This window comes from Mastomys coucha, unplaced genomic scaffold, assembly GCF_008632895.1.
Source record: "Mastomys coucha isolate ucsf_1 unplaced genomic scaffold, UCSF_Mcou_1 pScaffold13, whole genome shotgun sequence".
NCBI classification, from domain to species: domain Eukaryota; kingdom Metazoa; phylum Chordata; class Mammalia; order Rodentia; family Muridae; genus Mastomys; species Mastomys coucha.
In genome coordinates this window covers 8,569,330-8,584,765 of record NW_022196895.1, presented here as the reverse complement: position 1 = coordinate 8,584,765, position 15,436 = coordinate 8,569,330, and the positions used below count along the sequence as shown (strand labels likewise).

The following is a 15,436-nucleotide window of genomic DNA, read 5'->3' as shown; positions in this document are numbered from 1 at the left end:
GGGTCAGTACCATCTTGTCTTCTGTAACAGGTATCAAGCCTATATAACCCATTTGTCCTGTGACTATTCTCAAGATTCCTTATATCAATCAGCTGGTGCTGTCAGGCACCGTTCAACGGACATTTTATCAATTCGGGTGTAAGAGATTTCTATTAAGCACACATACTACCTGCTCAATTCTTCTCCTTCACTCCCAAGTCTCTCTGTTCCAGCTACCCATCCCTTTAAATGCACCCCATGGACCGAACACATGACTCCCAGTACCTAGAGCCTGCACCCCATCTTTAGGTGGCTTTCCAGCTTTGGTTTGTGTGTAAGGGATTGTTGGTGTTCTTTAGACAAGAGTCTTGCTATGTAGTCCAGGCTGGCCTCTCACTCCAGCCTTCAACATGCCAGGTTTCCGGGAGTCTACCATCGTGTCCAGCTTCAGATGGTTCCCACTGCTTCTCATCTTCCTCAGAGAGACCTTCCCAGCCACCATGTCTAGCAGAGGAGTCCCTTCACAGCAGCTTCCAAAGTTTATTTTATAGGCAGTTTTATGAGTGCCTTTCTTCCACCCATCTCCCATACTAGTGGCAAACTGATGTGTGGGGAGAGTGGCACCCACTCCTAGGGTCTCTCTGTGTCCCCGAGGTTGGGCACAAAGTAGAATGCCTTCAAGAAGTCTATCTGCATGCCTGAAACAGCAAACACAACCTTCCAGCAGAGACACCATGAAACCTCAGACTGCAGAGCAGGGGCAGAGAGAGACAGACAGGAGGCAACAGGGGAGCCGAGGCAGGAAACTCAGCAAAAACCTCCCCGGGGCATAGCTGGCCTCAGAAGGGGCAGAAGGCCTTGGGGCCTCCCCTCACTCAGCACCCCAGGCAGAGCTGGGGCAGGGTGCTGCCACAGACTTACACTAGGATGCTGGCTTTTGTATAACGCAGTGTCTCCTAAGTAAAGCACCCTGCCTAGCCATGTCTGTGAGGGTCTCTGAGAGATGACCTCAGGAGGCGAGAAGGCACTTTGGATCAACACAACTCAGTAGCCTGTGTTTGTTCAGACTCTGGGAGTCTGACCCAGAGAGGTTTATTTTAGCGATATTTAAGCACAGCACAATCTGGTGAAAACTTACTCTGCTGGTAATTAAGCCAATCCCATGTGTACAACAAAGCATACAAAAATCTCCCTGAGGAACAAAGTAAGCTAAATACAGACCAGGAGTGACTACATCAAAAGCCTCTGTAATGTCTGGAACGATAGGTTCTATAAGTTGACTGAGAAGAACACATTTTTGATAAAGGGGGATGAAGGAATTCAATATTGGGAAAGTCTTTAGCCACACAGAGAGGGCAAAAGGCAGAAGCTTAGTAAGCATCCCCACTCCCAGACTCCCAGTAGGACAACAGGTATTGACTGCACGCTATCTCTTGAAGGACCAGCCCTACGAGCTTAACATTCCAGGCCCCCCCTGTGCTTATGTGGGAGCACAGACCTCTGTGCTCCTTCTCCTGCTCTTTGAAGGGTGCTGTTAGGGAACATATTCATAATACTGCTCTAGAGCCTGCCAAAGTTTTTGATCAAAAACTTCAATATCCAGAATGGTGTAGATTGTGCACACACACACACACACACACACACACGCTTCTCCAGGGCCATCTATTAAAGGTCTATGCTCTGGTTACTGAAAGGCCTTTGGATCATCTGGGATTGGAAGATTCCAAATTTGGGTCAAAGGTCATTCGGTCAATTACAGGGCACTGTGAAAGCCAGGTCTCCCCCACACTTGTTTCCTGGCCCTGAGCTGCACAGTTCTGTGCCATCACACCCTCTCACTAGGACAGACTGCCTGCAGTGGCCCAAAAGTAACTGGGCCAACGGATAGTGGCCTACAACTTCCCAAGTGATGAGCCAACAACTTCGCAAACAATGAGTCAACACCCCCATGGCTATCTGTCACAGCAAACGAAAGCTTACTTATGACCACAGAACTTGCATCCATCCTGCTGGCCACAGGGAGGAACACTGCTCCACCCATGTGGAGAACCAGCCCCTACCTCTGACTCTGACCATCAGCTACCCTGACAACTACAGTTCTGCAGGTTCAAGGTGCTGCGAGACTGGTTCCCCTGGGCACTCTAGTGAGAGTGCTTCCTCCAACTCCCACAGTTGCCAGGATTCCTTCATCTTCCCTGAGCCCGCGAGAAACATCACACCAGCCTGTGTGTCTGTCCGTGTCTTCCGGTTCTGCACGCTCACATGGCCTTCTTTGGAGGACACGCCTTTGGAGTTTCTCTAGTTCCACATAACCTCATCTTAATTAATCACATCTACAATAACCTCATTTCTGCTAAGCCTCAAATCCAAGAGCAATGGCTGCCTGAGGTGCCTATCTAGCATAACGAAGCAGGCCTGGCTGCCAGGTTCTCCCAGCATCCCTCAGTCCCTACCTGTTACAGGATATGGTTGACACACCCTGCCCCACTAACCTGACCTCTATAGCCCATGTTCTGCCAGCAGTGTTCAGCCTGGACTCTTTCCTCGGCCTGCTTCCTCCCTTACATCTACAATAAAAAACCTTTCTCCATACGTTAGGAGTGACTGTCCTCTGACTTCATTTGTTGCGTTCACTTTTAAAGAGGGCCCATTCTGCAGTTCCAGGAGGGCATAAGGAGGGGGTGCCATTCATCCAGGTATACCCTTACAAGAGCAAGAAGAAAGTGCCACAAAAGTAGGTGACTGGAGAGTCTGTCCACCCCAGACAAAGAGGGCATCGGCAGACCAAAGGAATGATCCCGGCAGGTCTAGCTAGCTTGTTGGTGACTTACAGGAGGCACGGGTGACTCTCACAGGTGTGTCTCTGAAAAGCCTACCAGACCTACCCCTGCTCAGAAGGCTCAGTGAGATTCTCTCCGTAGGGAAGCATCCAGTGGGTGTCAATGCTAGGTGCTCACAGTGGTATCACAGTCGACCGGCAAGCCCGGCCCAAAGACCATCTTCTCCTCCTCCACCGTCGATGGCTCCCACCTCAGGTAGCCCCTGACTTCTGCTACCCAGAGCCCAGCTGCCTCAGCACAGAGATTCTGCTTCTCTTCTGGGTCAAGACGTGGGCCTCATTCATCTAAGAATAACCCCTCAGTCACTGCCTGCCTGGGTCAGACACCTGGACAGAGCAGATACTGAAACTTCCTCTGTCCCAGCGCCAAATACATTACACCTTGGAGCCTCGAGCAAAGTTCTAAGTGTTTGGCTAGGGTGCAGAGGGTCAGCAAGGAGGGGCTTACAACAGGAATCAACTGAGTCACCGAGCAAGGAGCCATCCCACTTAAACCCTGCAAGCTAAGCCATGGCCCCCCCGACACCAGGCTGAGAACCCAGGGTCTGCAGAGGGAGTCTGACTTGTCTTGAGGCTGCTCAGTGGGTTGACAGGGATCTTCCCGGCAGGCATCAGGAGACCGCCCTTCACACAAACAGCAAGATGGGCCGTGGCACCTCCCCCGAACCCCCTGTGCTGAGACGGCCAGAGCAAACAGGAAGGGTCTTGCTGTATGGGATAGGGCCCGGGGCAGGATCGGCATCCACAGGAGGGTGTGGTTTCCCATAAAGACTGGTCTTACCATTATGACAATTATAAATCGCAGTGACTTAGCCCCGCCAGTGTCATACCCTCAGCTCCCCACTACCTCCCCAGGCCTGACCCAGGGAGTGGTTATCGAGGTGCAGCCAACTTTGAATGCTTCAGGGCCCCAGGCCAGTCACTCCATTGATGGTTGGCTAACAAGGCCAGCTTAATGGAAACACTGGTGTGTTTGGTATATCTCCTGGAGGAGGTTGACTGAGGAGGTAAGCTACTGCGGGTCGGTCCATCCCAGGGACTAGGGTCCCATACTGAACAAAATGAGAAAAGGAAGGGGACTGAGAACCGACCTGCACTTCTCTTTCTGATTCCTCACGCAGATGCCACGTGACCAGCCACCATGCTGTCCCTGTTCTGAGGGACCACACCCCTTTTGAATCGATAACCGAAATACTTCATCTTCAAGTCCTTGTCAGAGAGTCAGTCACAGTGACAGGAAAACGAACATAGTCCGTAAGACAGAGATCATTATCCCAATTTACGGATGAGAACACAGAGGCTTGGGGAATTCCGTGGCACTGAGGTTTGCTCGGTGGCAGAGCCTCGGGACTCAGAGGGTCATCTCTCCCTTCACAGTGCACTCAGCCACTGTGAGAACAAAGAGGCTGTGAGGCAGAGGAGAAGGCACAGGTGCCAGTGCCCTTTCCCACAGAAGGAGCCGCCTTCATGGGTTCTTGGGAAATTTTTCCACCACTCCTCGCAGCCCAGGGTCCTGCTGGCCTGCCCAGGTGGCTATCATGTGACAATCAGAATGCCTGATGGTCAGGCTGCAGTCCCAAACCCGGGTGAACATTACTCTGTCCTTTACCACACTGGCTGTGACAGGCTCCAGCAGGTCTGGCCTTAAGGTTAACAAATAGAGTGGGGACTCCAGACAGGAATTGGGGTACATTCTACAGTACTTAATAGAAGCCCGTGTTTTTTTAAGTGACATGACCCTAGGGTACGTTTCTGGGATGTTTTAAAACTCCCAGAATTGGAGACCAGGATGTTGACAGGCCTTTCCCTGTCCTGCTGACCTTCTACCTGCCGATGTTCTCAATGCTTTAATGAGAAAGCGCGGGTGGAGGCCCTTTGTGAGCTGTGGGCTCCAAACAAGCCACATTTACCATTCCTACTGGACAGAGCAAACCGGCACACAGCTGTCGCCTCTGCTGCCTCAGTGCACATCCTTCTAATGCAGACTGCACTGGACTTGGGTTGCCACACCTGTCCAATCTGTTCTTCAGAGCTCCTGCCTACCTAGGGCTACAAAGTAGACATTTTGGTTTATTAATAATTGGGTTAAAGAGAAAAGTGTTTTAAAGTAAAAAAAAAAAATAGTGTTCTTGGCACATAGATCTTCGGCCCTTACAAATATTCTATTATACTCTTGTTGGTTTTATTTTTTAAAACTCTATCATGATTGAGTAAGACTAAATTCCTCCATACACTTCCATGACACTGCGATGCCGAGTGTTAAGGCTCTACACTCTAGAGTCTAGAGCTTTGTAAGTGTTTGTCTCTGTGGTGAAACACGCAGCAGTAAGCCCCAGGCCATGCCAAGGGCAGCCTCCTTCGATACCAACTGGTGTGCAATTATCTACTACTCACACAAACAAAGCAGGGCTGGGAAACCCTGACCAATGCTGGGTTCCTGGAAGACTCAGCAAACCAAGCAAAAACAAAACCACAGCATACTCGTTTGTAAACAAAAAATTACCAGTAAATTTGTGATTTCCACACAGTACAGAGCGCTGAGAAGGAGATTCTAGCTTCGGTATCTGAAAAGATTTTGTGGGTTTTAAAAAAAAACATTTAAAACTTTTAAGGTAGAGTTGTGCATAGTTGGGGGTGGAGCAGGTACCCAAAGAGGCCAAAAGAGGGTGTTAGATCCTTGGATCTGAAGTTATAGGGAGTTATGAACAGTGTAGACGCCGGGGACCACCTTGGTAAGAGCAGTACATGCTCTTACCACTGAGCCATCTCTCCAGCCCTGAAAGTTTTGTTTTAAAATTTACCCCAGACCACGCTCATTCGATGGGGTTTAGCTTTTGTTTTCTTTGTGGTGCTGGGGAATGGGACTCAGGGCTTCCTGTATGCTAGGCAAAAACACTGTCAACTGAGCTGCAGCCGTGGCCCTTGTATTTGGAAGTAGAAAGCAGGTGGGAATCCTGGGCACATTCATATTATCTTCTGTGGCAGATTCCTTTTTCTTCCTTAAGTGTTCTTGACAAACATTCTTACTATGTCTCAGGAAGCCAGGAAGGGGCCTGACTGGCAGGCTGGATTCCCAGGGTGGTGACAGTCCCATCATCCTGATGGCTCAGTTTACGGCCCTGCTCGGAGCTCACTAATCTGAGCTCTGATAATCCTTCCCCATGGCACACCCAGCACACGGTCACAGCTAAGGGGTTCTAGGCAAGATTCCTTAAGCCACCCAGATTCGGTCTCCTCACCTCTAACGTGGGCAGAGTCTGTATCACACCAGGATGTGGAACAGATAAAGCTAAACCACACACCAATGAGGGAGTGAGTGCTTTGTCCCTTTTCTCACCCACTGAGGAGAAGGGTATGGAAGAAGAGGAGGAAGAAGAGGTGGAGGATGGGCAGGACGGTGCAAGGCCACACAGCCAGCCTCAACTCTTTCCAGGACGTGGCTGGGGTGGGCCGGCCAGGCTGCTGAACAGAGGAGGTGATGCGTAAGCACTCTACCTCACTCACCAAATGAGCTGGGGCAGGAGTGGCTGCTGGCTTGGAAACTGGAAGAAGCAGGCAGTGGGAAGATGGCCTTGAGGAAAAGGGTGGGCTCCGGCTTTGAAGAGGTTGGCCAGGTTCCAGGATCCCGTTTCTCCACTCGGCTGAGGATGAATCTCCCAATCTACCTCTGATAGAACCAGACACTGGGTTTGTCCCCTCAGTACTGTCCAAACCAAACCCAAACCAAACTCCCTGCTGCCGCTGGCAGGTGGTCAGGAAGCTAGCTTTGTTTTGGTTATGGTCACTCTGTGGGAAAGGAAGTCCACAGGTGAGACATGGCCCCCAAAATGATCCACCCAACAGTGCCAGACAGCACGCAAGCCAGAGGTCAGTGAAGTAGGAGGTGAGCGGGGATCATGACACCTGTGGAAGGGACATGGCAACAGGTGGGCAGCCCTGGGGACCTTTCCCAGGGAGAGTAGCCTACACACACAGAGCCACCCCCACATGCCGAGGGGGCAGGCAGTAGCAACCAGGAATCACCAGAGGCCGCTTCGTAAGAAATGCGAAGAATCTGAGTCTGGTAGGATCAGACGTGAGTCTTAGAAAGATCTCCCTACCCAGGGAGAAGGGATGGTTGAATCCAAAAGAAGAAGGGGATCCTCTTGGAAAATACCATGTCATCCAGGATGGTGTCATCCAGCCATGGGCATGTCATCTGTGTCATCTGTGTCATCCAACGGTGGGCAGGGCAGAGCCTGGGGCCCCTGCACACCTGGGCACTGAGTGCATCAGGCACAGGTGCCATAATTTTCCAGGACAAGCCAGGGGACTTGAGCTGAGGCTTCTGTTGGTCACCTAGTCTCCGTTACAGCTCCCCAATTCTGCCATCTTAGCACAGAGACCCAGCATGACATGACGGAGTGTCCGAACAATAAAAGTCCCAGGAAGGAGGCAGGGTGATGAGGCTAAGAACAGCGGGGATGGAAAGCAGAGGTGGTCCCACCCATGAGACTGTGCCTACACGAAGGGACAGTAGCAGGGGAGCGAGGGCAGTAAAGGGGGCCCCACATAGGTCCCCATGGGATTTCACTACTGTGGTCACAGAAAGCCCTGCTTCCCTGGCCCAAAGAGGCCCCCCTTAGATGATACAAAGGTAGGAATCTAAAGTAAGAAAACAGTGTGGGCGGTGACCTTTGAGGTCACTAAGTCTGCTTCGGAGAGCTGAAGTCAATGAAATAGACTGCAACGCTGAGCTGTGAAGGCGCCAGCAGATTCCGAAGACCTTAAAACCACATCCCACATATGGGCTGAGGGACGTCGGGTGAGCTACTTAACCTCTCTCTGCAACGTAAAACAGGACTGATACACTGTCTCAGGATTGCCATAAATAGGACTCACTGAAGCCTCAAAATGCATTACCTGTGTATTAAATAACAACAGGGTTCCCAGCCCCGGGACAGGACTCACACGGAGGGTAGAAAGTTTCCCTGTCCGGTAGGAGCACAAACCAAGAACTCACCTATCACTCATCCCTGCCAGATCACAGGCTAACTTGTACCACTCAACACAACAGCAAGGGATCCAATTTCATGTCTATACCTCCTGTGCTCAGCACAGTGAAGCTTTGTAATAGACACTCATCATAGTCAGCTTTTGTTGAATGAATACACAATACAGGGCATCGGGACCCATTACTAGAATTTCTTCTACATACCTAGCAAAGAAATGAAGCATCCAAGGTCGTCTTAGGTCTGCTGGATGACCTTGGACTCCTGCTCTACTCTTGGCTACGGCTGCAATCCACATCTATCTACAAAAAGCACTTTATAAGTGGGCCCGTTGGCTGTCAAGGTTACTGCAGCCCATTTCCTTGATGGGGAGGGGTGTTGGCTGGGAATGGCCACCTCAGGCAGGCCAAGGCTTCCTGCTTGGATGGCCTCCTGAAGTCTGAAGTCCAGTGGGACCCTCCAGTTTCTCAGGTGGCACAGCTGAAGGTCGTACCTGTCCATAATCCCAGCATTTAAGAGACAGGAGGTGGGAGAGACGGAAAGTCAAGGCCACCCTTGCCTGCAAAGCAAGTTTAAAGCTGCTATGGCCTACTTGAGAGCCTGCTCAAAAATAAATAAACAAAAGTCTGCCCTGCACAAAGCCAGACCAGTCATTGCCTCGTTTGCTCACTCGTTCATTCATGCCTGTTTCCCAAGTAGGTCCATAAACAAATGTACCACCTCTTTGCATCTAATTCTACAAACTAAATTATCCTATGACCCAAGTCAGACACGCCCTAGTCCCTCACAGCAGACCACAGGGCTTACTTAGAACACTAGCCCTGGAGTGGCAGGCTCATTCATCCTAAGCCTTTAATACCAGGAAAAAACTGAGGCTGAGAGCCCAGAATCCTCAAAGCTGGCCCTGGATCAGGTCATCAGCTCATACGGTCTCTTTTTATTCTGCCCGAAGGCCTACTGTCAACAGCCACTCCTCCTCACCTAACTCCCCGTGAGGTGATTGATCCACATCTTCTGGAGTAGCTGATGGATGGACAAGACAGAGGCCAAGGTGGCTTCCGCATCAGTCTTTGGAAAGCACCCTGCCTGGAGCCTGGCTCTGCCCAAGAGCACAGCTCTGGATCCTGAAACTCATGTTGCTGGAAACAAGGCTCAGAGGTAACCTGGGTTTGCTGACGGCTGGCGAAATCAGTCCGGAAGCAACGCAGTGACGAGGTTAGGGAAGTATGACCATCTCCCCTCACAGGCTCTGGCTCTCAACTCCTGGGTTTTTCTCCTTTCCAATAAATCCTCCGTGATTACAGTTTATAGCAGCATGAGCCTGGTCTCCACACTAAGGTAGGAGCAGCAGAGGGAGGAAGCAGAAACCCCTAAGTGGTCAAGAGAAGCAATCTGCCAAGAGCCTGTGCCCTGCCCTGAGGGCTGCTGGGTGATCCTGAACAAGTGTCTTAACTTCCGGAAGTCCTCAGACCTGGACAGTGCCTCCCTCCACAGCAAGTTCCTCTTCTATCCACAAGGCTGGTGAGCTGCCTAGAGGGACCACTAGCTTTTGTTTGGGGCAATACATAGCCCAGGCTGGCCTTGATCCTCTTGCCTTCCGGTCCAGAGTGCTAGGATTGCAGTCAAAGGCTGCCAGACCAGATCACGTGCTTTTTAAGAATAGATCCCAAGGGGGTGCTAACTACCTTAACATCTGACAGCGCTGACCCCTAGAGCACATTTAACAGTCAATACATTTCAACATTCAGAAAGTTTAGTACAGCCAAGGCATTGCAGAGGGCTCAAAACACAGGTGGAAGAGCTCAAGAGGAAAGTGACTCAGAAAGGCTGATTCACTTGCTCAGGGTCACACAGCTTTCATGGAGCCGCAAGCATCCCAGCCTAGGACACGGGTCCTTGTCAAATGGCCTCCATCCACCAACAGACCCGACTCTGACTGGCGCACTCTACTAACTCAGGTGCTATTTTTGAACAGACCTCCGTCACTGCCTCCCTTCTGGCTGGCACTCACACCTGGGCACTCACACTCTACTCTGCACTGCTCGGTGGCCGTCTGCCAGTCAGAAGATCCTGGCAGCAGAACAAGGGTAATGCCAGCTGTGGCCTGAGATGATGTTTTTTAAGTAAAAGAAGCTGAAACTTCTTCAAAATCTGCTTCCCTTTGCCTATTAACACCCTGCCCATGTGGGGCTCGGTGCCCCAGCAGAGGGGAAACAAGGCAGGGTGTGAAGTTTAATGGCAGCTGGTGGCTTCCCCAGACCTTCATGAAGCCCCTTCACAAAGGCTGGTAGGATCCTGGGAGCCCTGGAAATCCTGAGAATGGAGCCTGGGAAGCAGTAACAGAGTTGGAGGATCACCAAGGGAAGAAAAATGGCAGAGACTGTCTGTCAGGAAAGAGCTACAGACTCACATGGAATAACTGACCTCCTGTGTTCCCCACAAATGGCAAGGATCAAGGGAAAGAGCCATAGTGGAATAGCAATGTCCAAGCTGCTGTCCAGTCCCAGGCTGGGTCCATGGTCCAGGTGCCCTCTCAGTATTGAGTCCAGTCTGAGACAGTACCTCAATCACTCTGAGCCCTGGAGTCTCCCTGTCTGTGAAAGAATCCACACGCAGGGCAGCTATGAGGGCCGCATGCCTTTGATGTCCAGTTCCCACGGACAGAGATGATAACCACTGCTTGGATTCACAGTTACAGAGCATGTACCATAAGGCCTGACCACGGAAAGGTTCCTATCTGCTGTAGCTCAGACCCTGGACAGCAAAGCAATTCATTCTCATCAGTAGAAGAGTCTGGGGTTGTAGCTGAGTGGTGGGGGGCTTCTCTGGCACATGGAAGGATCTGGGTTCCAGCCCCAGTATCTTAGGGGTCCAGAGGGAAGTATCCAGAAAGAGTTTTAACAGTCCAGGTCTTGAAGTTGTGATACTTATTTATTATTTATTTATTTTTGTAAATCCATGACAAACTCAATATAAAAAAACCTTAAAATTTGCTAGAAAAAGGGTAGATCTGTGGGGCAATTCACCATGGCAGCACTTGCCAATCACTTGGGAAACCGACAGGAAAGTGCACAGGTCAGAGTGAAAACAGGAGGATTTCCTCCTAAGCTCTCCATGAGGGTCCAAGAGCCCACAATCAGAAGCAAAGAGGCTTCAAAGAATTTCTTAAAGAGCTGAGAAAGAATCCACAGAAAGTTCAACTTGATTGGCAGCTCACATCCCACAGTTTGTTCTGATGTTTGTTTGTTAGGGCTGTTTTTGGTTTTTGTAAAGCAGCTTGTGGAGAGAGCCCCAAGGGCCACTGGGCTTCAGAAGGCCCCACACCTGGAAGATGACAGAACAGGGAAGGCCACACCTGGGCTTTAGGTGACTGTAAACAGGAGAAAGTACTGTTCCGGGATCATAAAGTAACACACCTCAGGCAAAGGTCTCCCTGGCTGCACTGACCACTCTCAAACCATTTTTAACCTTCCCTCGGCCCCCTTTTAAGAACTGCCAAAAGGTGGTGATGCATGCCTTTAACACCATCACTTAGAAGGCAGAGACAGGAGGATCTCTGAGTTTGAGGCCAGCCTGGTCTAGAGAGAGTTCCAGGACAGCCAGCGATACACAGAGAGATCCTGTCTAGGAAAAGCAAAAACCAAAAAAATGAAAAAACAAACAACCTGCCAAAAAGCATACCTATCAGGCTTCCAAACACAGGCTTGTTCAAAAACAGTCTGCTTTATATGATATATCTTTGAGACTAGCACATCCCAAGGTGTGTTTGGAAAGAAAGGATCAGTTAACCATCCTAGAGCTAGGATTAACAAGTTAAAGCTCTGGATGCCTTTTAACACAGAAGCACTCGATGCTCCACACCTCCTGAATGAGTTTCCTGGAGAACAGCAGAGAGTCATCCTATTTCCAGTGCATCGGCCCTCCAGGAGGCCTGGCTTAGCACAGCACCAGTTTATTACAATGCCTATCATAACCCTATGCTGGCCTCCGGGGCATGTGGTAAGGCTGTTCTGCAGGCCTAGGGCTGCCCATCCACCACGGGCGATGCATGCTGTGACAAGAAACACCAGAGCAGGATTGTCACTGGTACCCAGTATCACTAACTCATCGATGCAGTCAGGAGACTGCTTCCCCAGACTCCATACCCCTGCCCTACGCCCATGCACATTTGAACTATAACACTCCGCACACTCCGTGGCAGCACCCGACTGATTTCATGCGCTGGGAAGCTAGCAAACTTCTGTATAAACCTGGCTGGTCCTTCTGTTATTTCCTTAGCCAAGGTAGTTAGGCCACAGGAAGCATGAACCTTCGCTGGGGCTTCACAGGAAAGCGATGGCAACAGAGGCCGGTCCCCTACCCACCTAATGCCCACGGAACAGCGGCCAGGCCCTATCCCTTTAGAGGCAACAGAGGTCTTGGTTCCCTAAGTTAATGATAGTTAACTAAGGTAGTCAGTGCTCTAATTTCTCAGGAAGCTTTATTAACTAATGAGGAAGGACTCTGCCACAGTCCTGCAGAGCCCTACCTACTCCCCTGGGCTTCTTCCCAACCTGTAGTCTCACTATCCTACACAGAACCAAGGCCACTGTCCTAGCGGATAGTACTTAACTCCAGCTATTTCTCCAATAAGCAGATCTCCCGGTTTTTTTGCTAAGATGTTCAAACCCGCAGATAATGCGCACAAGCGCACAGTAAGCGTCTCACGCCAGTTTTCTCGGAATGGAAAAGTCTCAGGCCACATTTCCTCTCTGTTTCCACATCCTGGGTCTGAACCAAGGAAATGCCAAAAAAACCAAAAAAAAAACAAAACAAGAAAAAAAAACCCAAAACCAAAACAACAACAACAAAAAACCCTTCCCATTTCTTAAGAAAACAAGATTTCCCGGGCTCCACAAACTTTCCAGAGGGGTTCCCACGTGTCTGTTACTAGTTGGGGCTCCTGAGCGCCGCCTGCCCCGGCCCCACCCATTGCACCGAGAGGCCGCTCGCCCGGAGCTGGGGACCCGCCTCCGGGTCTGGATGGGTTTTCAGGAAGCTGGTGATCTTGCACCGCTGGCTTTTTAACCACTTCTTCCAACTCCCAATTCCTTGGCCAAAGCAGGAGCGTGTTGCCGCCGCTCTGCTAGTGCCGGGTTCGTGCACACGTGTGACCACACACTCCCTGGGCCTCTTCCCCTTTCAGATGCCCTGGTGGTTTGGGATTCTGCCCAGGAGCTCGGGATCTAGCCGGGAGCAGGAAGGTGGGAGCGACCCCAGTGGGGTTCCTGTGGCCCGGACACAGCAAAGCTAGGCGTGCATATGTGCACGATACTCACCGGGACCTCTGCAGCTGCTCCAAAGCGCTGGTGCTGCCGCCCTGGCCTGACTGCTCCAAGGCGCAGTAGTTCTGCGAGTTCTGCCTGGAGAAGGCGATGGGCAGGATTCCCTGAGTGAACGAGTTGAGGCGGCCCCGACTGCCGCTCGTACTCCCGGGGGTACCGGAGCCCAAGAAACTGGTCGAGGGCACCTGCACGTTGGTGAAGGCATCGTCCTCCTCCAGCTCCTCCTGTCCCGCGCCTCCCGGTCCGTCAGGCAACTGCAGCTGAGCACCAGTGACAGCTGGGGCTGAACGGGGCGGCTGAGGTGGCTCTCCCAACACCCGGGGGACCAGGGACGGCGGCAGCGGGCAAGGGCTGGAACCGGAGTCGGCGGTCCACAGCGCGGCCCCGGTGCCCGGAGCGGAGAACGCGTTGCAGCCGGCGGCCAGCAGGCTGAACCGAGCCCTTGCTCCCGGCTTGGTCCCGCCGCCCTCCTCGCCGCCGCCCCACTCGTGCTCCTGCAGCGGCGGCCGTCCGTCCAGAGAAATGTTGGTGAGGAAGGACAGGGCAGCCTGGCGGCGCCGCGGGTCCATGCGCGGCTTACGGAGAGGTTCGGGCGGCGCGGTGGCCGGAGGCGGCGGCTGCTGCACCCCGCTGGTGGCCGCGGCGTCCGTGCCGCCGCCGCGACTGCTGCTGCTGCTGCTGTTGCTGCTGCAGGCGGCCGTGCCCGCGGTGGCGGTCGCCGCCGCCATTGTGTCTGTCTGCGGCGTCAGTTCCCCGGTACCCGAGAAGCGAGTGGCGGGTGCCGAGTGCTAAGCGGCGGCCGCGAGCCCCGGCGACCCGGGCTGGGAAGGGCGCGGGGCGCGGGCGGTGTGCGAGGCGGCCCTGCCCTCCCGCGGGCGGGCCATACTCGGCCCTGGGCGCTCGGGCGCCGCTGAGACCCACACGCGCCTGGCTCGCCCTCCGCGTCCGGGACCCACGCGCGCCCGGCCCGCCGGCCCTCCGTGCGGCGCGATCACGGGCTCCTGGCCCGGGCGGTCGGTATTTATAAGTGCGCGCGCCCCGCGCTCGCGCTCCGGAGCGCTCTTTGCAATAACACAGTATCACGTGTGGGGAATGAGACCTGGGAGGAAAACAAAGCCGCAGGCGGAGGCCGCAGCGGCGGGAGGCGACCGCGCAGGAGGAGGTGAAAGAGGAGGAGAGAAGCAGAGCCCGGCGCGTGGCTGGGCGGGGGCTCACCCGGCTGGTCCCCACGGTCCCAGCTATTCCTGGGGCGCGCGGAAGCCAGGTGCAGGAGGCGAGCACGTCACCCCTGTACGTTCGGGCGGAGAACCGCGGGTGTCGGTAGAGTCCGGTGAGCCACAGCCCAGGCTTGTGCTCCTGGAAGAGTTATGGGGCGATCACCTGGAGCCTTTGCACCTGACCCAATAACCAAATTTGGCTTTACCCATAGGCCTGGACACACCGGTTCTTGTTAACAGATACACCTTCCTATGTGGACATCCCCACCGAAAGTGTTGCTAATCACTGAGATGTGACCCCACTATTTCACAGACCCAGGCAGGGGCCCACCTAGTTGCCTGGGTGTGTGAGCACCTTCTATGTGGCCCAGCTGATTAATATACACAACCCTGGTGCTCTTAGCAAAGGACAGCCTGGATTTTCATTTGGTCCCTGAAAATGTATTGCATTTTCTGTGAAGATCTGAGCAGGTTAGAATAATCTTACACTCAAATGTCTGCAAGTCTTTTATTCCTCTATAAACGGGAACTGATATTCCCATTTGTTTCGTCAACGTCTGTTTGGCCCCTGGTTATATGTTCCAGAAAGATGGGTTCCTGCTTAGGGACACAGTGACTCTGGGTCTAGGAAGAACCACCACCAACCCCAACCCCAACTAGTTGAACAACAGCAGGACTACCCATCCACTTTCCAAAGACCCCCGCTGAGTTCTCTAGGCGTGGGTGACTTACTAAACACTGTATGGAATAATTGTCGCCCTGAATTAGGCTCTGTGACACCTAAGAAGCCTTGCTACACTTCTCTAAGGGAGAAGCAAAGTGTTTAAAATGCACGGATTAATTTAATTAGACGTTTAAATTTAGCCTTGGAACTAATGGGTAATTCTACATTGAAATTCCACTCCTTTTCAAGTTCAACAGAGTAAATTATGTAGCGGAGAGCAAGCGTACACGGCTTGGAGATGTGCAGCCAACCCGGAGTCGGAGACGGGCGGGGTTTGGGTTACATGTACAGGGACAAACAGGTCTCATGGCTGTTTGTATGAACAATCGTTTATATTTAATTCTGGGCCATACTTAGGCCTT

The 15,436-nt window shown here is 52.4% G+C and overlaps 1 protein-coding gene across 3 annotated transcripts in view; it reads right to left on the bottom strand.

Annotated features, from left to right (window-relative positions):
• Positions 1–14,457, bottom strand: part of Cables1 (Cdk5 and Abl enzyme substrate 1) — a 106,813-nt gene extending 92,356 nt beyond the window's left edge. The window contains exon 1 of one of the 3 annotated variants that reach the window (XM_031364967.1): positions 13,128–14,457. In XM_031364967.1, the coding sequence (XP_031220827.1) occupies positions 13,128–13,861 (734 nt within the window). In that variant the 5' untranslated portion in view covers positions 13,862–14,457. The remainder of the gene's footprint in view (positions 1–13,127) is intronic. The other 2 variants (XM_031364966.1, XM_031364968.1) reach the window with 2 other exon arrangements.
• Between the last annotated feature and the right edge of the window lie 979 nt (positions 14,458–15,436).